Below are 6,000 nucleotides of genomic sequence, written 5' to 3'. Positions count from 1 at the left end.
CGGGATTCTGACTGCCGCCATGGCTACCTGAGACCATGTCTTAAAATTAACCCCATGGTGGGGTCATTCTGTGGAGTCCCAGGCTTGAAGTTCTGCAGTTCACTCTGCCCCATCCCCCCCAGGGAGAAGGTGGGCGTGGTCACACAGCTGTCCGGAGGCCAGATGGTGGCAGACCCTGCCCACCTGCAACCTGCTTCCTCTCTTCCTATTGTACAAATGCTTTGTCCTCATGTCCCCATCTCTGGGTGGTGTTGGTGAGGGTGACACAGAGCAGATGTAGGGAAAGGTTTGTCATCTGCTGGGTACACACAGCACGGCAGGGACTCATTGTCAGCCAGGCACCTTTCCAAGTGCTCTGCCCACTTGCCAGGAGGTTGGTGGTCTCAGTTTCCATCCTGTACAAGGGGAAACACCAAGGTAGGTGGGAAGGAGGTGTCTTGCCCAAGACCACGAAGTTAGGGTAAGTGGGGGAACAGGGTCCTGAGTGGCTGGGTGTCGCTCATGCCTACTGATGTTGGCTCTGGGTCCCAGGAGAAGCTGTGGCCGGTGGGGGTGGGTGCCCCAAACGCCCCTGCTGGCTAAGGACCATGTGCTTGTAAACTTTAATTTCCATACAGTAGAGAAACACAGTATAAGCAACATGGGGGGTCGACTGTAAAGCAAAGCTCACAAATATACCTCGCAAGGCACGGCTCCCCGCTGAGAGGAGGGTCCTTCCTGCTGAGACAGGGCAGCCCCTGAGTTGGCTGCTCCACACAGAACAGCACATGGGAGGCCAAGGGGCTCAGTCCTTGCAGCCCCCTCCTCCCGGCAGGTCCCAGCTTCCTCTGCCCACCACAGCACAGTCACGCCCCAGAGGACAAGCAGACTTCCAGAGGGGGTGGACACAGGCTGCTCCCTGCCAGCTTCTCTCCCGCCTGGGGAGGGGGACCTCACCTCCAGCTGCAGGGCTCAGCCAGGTGGCCAGAGGACATCCCTGGGTACCTGCTCGGGGCCAGGCCCGCCACACCTGGCTCCCCAGGGGATCAGACGTGGCCTGCCCTCCAGGGGCAGACAGCCTTGGTCATTTGACACGGGGCCCAAGGAGGCTCGGGAGCTGACACCCGAGGTGAGAGTCGGTGAGGGGAGGGTGGGGCAGAAGCAGAGTGGGCATTTCAGACAGAGGTATCAGGTGCAAAGGCAGGAAGGTGGGAGAGATGGTGGACTTCCAGGGACTATAGAGGAGTCTTCTCAAGTATCAGAATCATTTTACATTATCCGGGGAACTTGGAAGGTGGCCCTCAGGAGCTTTTGTACAAGGGGGACACTGGGCCGCCCCCGTGGGTACGTGATGCAGGAGCCAACGCTCCCAAGGCTGACAGGCGGACCCCTGGCCAAGTCCAGACTGTGGCTTTGTCCCTGGACAGCCGGGAGGAGGCCCCTGGCTCTGCTGAGGACCGACTTCAGTCCTTCGTCCTGACCGCAAGGGAGGCGGCGACTCCGGGTGGAGCCCGTGGGCTGGCACCTGTCCTCAGCTGCAGGCTCCGGTGCTCGGCGATGGGGGAGGTGGCCTCACCTCACAGGACCACCTCAGGCGCGATGTTGAACAGTAGGTCGTCATTCCCCCGCCGCACCTCCAGCAGCAGTGGGGACTCCGTCAGCACCGCCTCCTGCAGCTCGCTCGAGTCTGCCAGAGGGCGCCCGTTGACCTTGACGATGATGTCGCCATCTTGGATGCCCCCTCTGCCAAGAGAAGAGACACATGGTCACCGCAGCCCATCAGGCCTGGGCCCTGTCAGGGCACAACTGGGTCTAAGAGCAGCAGTTTAAGAAAATTCATTTCAGGGCTGGCCCGGTGGCTCAGGCGGTTAGAGCTCCATGCTCCTAACTCCGAAGGCTGCTGGTTCGATTCCCACATGGGCCAGTGGGCTCTCAACCACAAGGTTGTTGGTTCAACTCCTCGACTCCCACAAGGGATGGTGGGCAGTGCCCCCTGCAACTAGCAATGGCAACTGGACCTGGAGCTGAGCTGCGCCCTCCACAACTAAGACTGAAAGGACAACTTGAAGCTGAACAGAACCCTCCACAACTAAGATTGAAAGGACAACAACTTGACTTGGAAAAAAAAAGCCTGGAAGTACACAGTGTTCCCCAATAAAGTCCTGTTCCCCTTCCCCAGTAAAATCTTAAAAAGAAAAGAAAATTCATTTCAACAGGTAAGATCAGAGCCCCGACTGCAAGGCTCTTGCACCAGATGAAAACCAATGTCCTACGATGGACCCATGTTCTGTCAATCTACTTCCATACACCAGGAGGGCTGGGTTCCAGATCTGGATGCAGCTTCCTAGCTGGGCCACCTCGGGCCAGGTACTTGGCCTCTTTGAGCCTCAGTTTCCACACCTGCAGTCCTGTGTGGGGACATGCTTTGCAAATTACAGTGAGGTCCGGGCGATTGATTCTGACGCTGCTGCAGTTTCTAAGACTTTCGTGTGGACGGAAAAAGGGGTTGTACAGAAGGTGACCTCACGGGGAATCTGATCATAAATCCCTAACTGGGCAGGTCTGGTGGGTCCTCACGCCCCAGCCTCTAACTTCTGTAGTGAAAAGTCTTAAACCAGTTCTGTCCATTGTTCTCCTGCATCTAGATTAACACACCTTTGAAGCACCGGAAGTAACACCCCTCCAACGGGGCCTTAACCCTCAAGACAGCACAGTCTCCTTAACTCTCCCGTAATCTAATCCCAGGCTTGCTGTCCCACCTCCAGGCCATCTTCCTTGTTCCCTCCTTAACTCCAAATGCATAGAAGAAACTGTGAAACTATTATTCTCCGGAGCATTTGAGAACTTGCTCCCGGCAGACGGCATCTGTTTGGCTCCGATTAACTCTTACAAAGACTCTCTACAGGTTTGGACATTTCTTACATGGACTTTGGCATAGGGCCCAGAGCTCGCCGGGCCAGCCGCCTTCTGTATCCTACTCGCTGTGACCTCACCGCCACCCGGAAGGCAGGCAGGCCAGGCTGGGAGGCATAGTAGTTAGATGTCTGGGCCACAGCACCAGGATCCATGCCTCAGAGGGCTAACTTCCCTAAGCCTCAGTCTCCCCATCTGTGAAGTGGGGTGAAAGCAGTAGCCCATACCTCCCGAGCTGCAGTGAGGAGCACCTGAGACACGTGTGAAGCGCCCAGCTCATGATGCAGCCTGGTCATCGGCAGTCAGTCACCACCAATCTCACCCGTCTGGCTCTCAGGGTGCCTGGCACGTGGCCACTCTCCATAACTGCCCTGCTGAATTCAGCAGAGCACAGCAACCCTGAATAAAGGGTCTGAGTTTGGGTGGTCACCCTTTGGCATCACGGAGCTACATTTCAACCATTTCACTGCAGGCGTGCTGCGGGCTGGGCATGTGTGCTACCTGTGGTCACTACAGAGGACCTGGGGGACCCATGCCTTCCAGTACGGCCTCCTGGAGCAGCACCGTACATAGAATGGAAAGAAGAGGCCCTGTTTGGCTGAAGGCGCCGTGAGGGCGGAACGCCTGCCTGCCCGGCTCCTCTCTCCGCTCCACACCCTGCCCTTGCCCCTTGCAGCAGCCCCAGGCCCCAGGGTGGACTGTCTCCAGCTCCCGGAATGAGTTCAGAAACCACTGACAGGACTGGTGGAGACCAAGCCCCAAGGAGGGGAAGGGACTTGCTCAGAGCCCTTCTAGGGGCCTGGATTACCCACGCAAATGTGCAGCGACCTCACTACGTGTTTGCCTCAGCTCCTGGTATTGCAACATTCAACATTCCCCAGCACTTGACCTTGATAAAGTCTCCCGGAATAGAAAGGGTAGGCTGAGTCATGTCCATTTTGCAGATGAGGAAATAGAAAGACCCAGGCCAGCCCACTGGGCCGGTGAGAGTCAGGCTGTTTCTTAGGCTGGGCCTTCACCGCTCTGCCTGACATTCAGGCCACAGAAGGGCATGGCCAGTGCTCTAAGAGATGCTTCATCTCTCCAGCCTGCCCCTGGCTGACAGGACAGGCCAGCATCCCACCAGCCACTTCCACATCACATCTTGCCCGGAAGCACAAGGTCAGTGAAACAGGCCCAGCCCAGGCCCCAGGCCCACCAGGATGTCTGACGGCCTCCCATCCAGTCCCCCCGCCCCCTCTGAGGAGCCTACCTCTGAGACGGTGAATTTGGAACAACCTCTTGCACATAAATCCCACTGCCGACCTCTGGGAAGTCTGGGTTGCTGGCCTTTAGTTCTTCCACCAAACTGCAAAGACAGTTGCAGGTGAAGGCCCTTCCCTGAGCCTCTGAAGGCGCAGAGCTGCCCCTCCACCCAGGCCAGACGAGGAGGCTCCTGGGTGCCCACACTGGCCTGTCTTGCCACCGACCATCTGGGTTCTCACTGGCTCTTGTCTGTGCCCCCCACTCAACCTGGGCTCCTCAAGAAGGCGCATGGTGAGCAGTGTGGAGATAGGGTGGTGAATAGATGGGAGGTGGGGTGGGAGTGGGGGTGAGAGAAAAGAAGGAAGGTAGAAGGATGGGTGATCAGATGGATGGATGGATGGGAGGAAGGATGGAATGAATGGTTGAAAGATGGAGGGATAGATGAATTGATGGAGGGAAGGAATAATGGATAGATGGATAGAAGAAGGGATGAGTGGTGAGTCATGGAATGGATAGAAGACTGGACGGATGGATGGATGGATGGATGGGTGGATGGATGGGTGGATGGATGGATGGATGAAAGAGACAAATAAAGAACACGTGTCAAAGATAAATTGGTATATTGGTCTTGATTACAAATTGCCTTTAGATTTACCCCCTAGATGAACAGTGGCTGAAACAGGAAGAACGATCATTTTGGGGGCTCCCTGGGTTGGAGGGTGTGGTCCATTGAGCACGCCTTAGTTCTTCCCAGAGCTCCCCAATGCAGTGACCTCTTCCTTCTTCAAATCCTCGAGCTTAACTTTGCATTCTCCTCCCTCCCTAGTGCGCTCACTTCCTCTGTCTCCCTCCTCTTCCCCACCCCCTTCTTCATGTCACTCATTCAGTATTCCCAGACACCCGCTCTGTTGTAGACCTGGTGAGGTGGGGGCACAAACAGGCAATACTGACGCCACGGGACCAATGCAATGCTGAGGAGGGAAGCACAGCTGCGCACGTGGCGGGGAGGCATGTGCTCCCACTTGAGCAGCCCCTTAACATTCACTTCCATTCAGAGCCTCAGAATGTGACCTTGTTTGGAAATAGGGTCTTTGCAGATGTAACTGCTTAAGGATCTCTAGATGAGATCATCCTGACGTAGGGTGGGTCCTAAACCCAATGACTGGTGTTTTTACAAGTAAAAGAAGATGGAGAATTAGACACGGACACACAGAAAGAAGGAAGCCATGTGAGGACAGAGGCAGAGATCAGAGTGATGCAGGTATAACCTAAGAAACACCTGGAGTCACCAGGAGCTGAGAGGGGCAAAGGACTCCCCCCTCCCCAAGAGTCTTCAGTGGGAGCACAGCCCTGCTGACTGTGGACTTCTGGCTTTCAGAACTGTGAGAGAATGAATTTCTGTTGTTTTAAGCCAAGTTTGTGGTAGTTTGTTATGGCAGCCACAGGACGCTAATCTAGGGGGCTTCCTGGAGGAGGGGGCACTTGAATGAAGTCCTGAGGGAACCAAAGGAATCTATCAGGCAAAAAGGAGAAAGGTATTCTAGGCAGAGGGACTGGTCTCAGCAGAGGCTCAGAAGCCTGAGTGCATCTGGCTTGCACCTGCAGGTGGCCAGGCATGGCTAGGAGGAGGGCTGAGGTGAGGGACGACAATGGAGGGCAGCAGGGGACGGCTTCCTGCAGACACTCACCTTGGTGTGATAGTCCTCATCCGTATGCCAATGAAACGTTTCTTCCAATCTGGAAACAACATTATAGGACTTGGTTAGAACCACCATGAGGGGTGGGTGGGGGCAGAAATTCACCCACAGGAGCAGAAAGCAGCAGTAGCCATTCTACTGGGGCCAGCCTGGTCCACATACGCTC

General features: G+C 55.8%; 1 protein-coding gene across 1 annotated transcript in view; it reads right to left on the bottom strand.

Moving 5' to 3' along the window:
• Positions 1–588: 588 nt before the first annotated feature.
• The window catches only part of HTRA3 (HtrA serine peptidase 3), a 31,476-nt gene continuing 26,064 nt past the window's right edge, over positions 589–6,000 (bottom strand). Inside the window, exons 7-9 of the mRNA XM_019711538.3 lie at positions 5,826–5,874; positions 4,145–4,240; positions 589–1,722 (exon numbers count right to left, since the gene is read on the bottom strand). Coding sequence (XP_019567097.2) covers positions 1,557–1,722; positions 4,145–4,240; positions 5,826–5,874 — 311 coding nt within the window. The 3' untranslated portion in view covers positions 589–1,556. The remainder of the gene's footprint in view (positions 1,723–4,144; positions 4,241–5,825; positions 5,875–6,000) is intronic.

Source organism: Rhinolophus sinicus, chromosome 1, assembly GCF_057876585.1.
Source record: "Rhinolophus sinicus isolate RSI-liver-muscle chromosome 1, RSI-T2T, whole genome shotgun sequence".
Classification (NCBI taxonomy): domain Eukaryota; kingdom Metazoa; phylum Chordata; class Mammalia; order Chiroptera; family Rhinolophidae; genus Rhinolophus; species Rhinolophus sinicus.
This window is presented reverse-complemented; position numbering and strand designations above follow the sequence as displayed.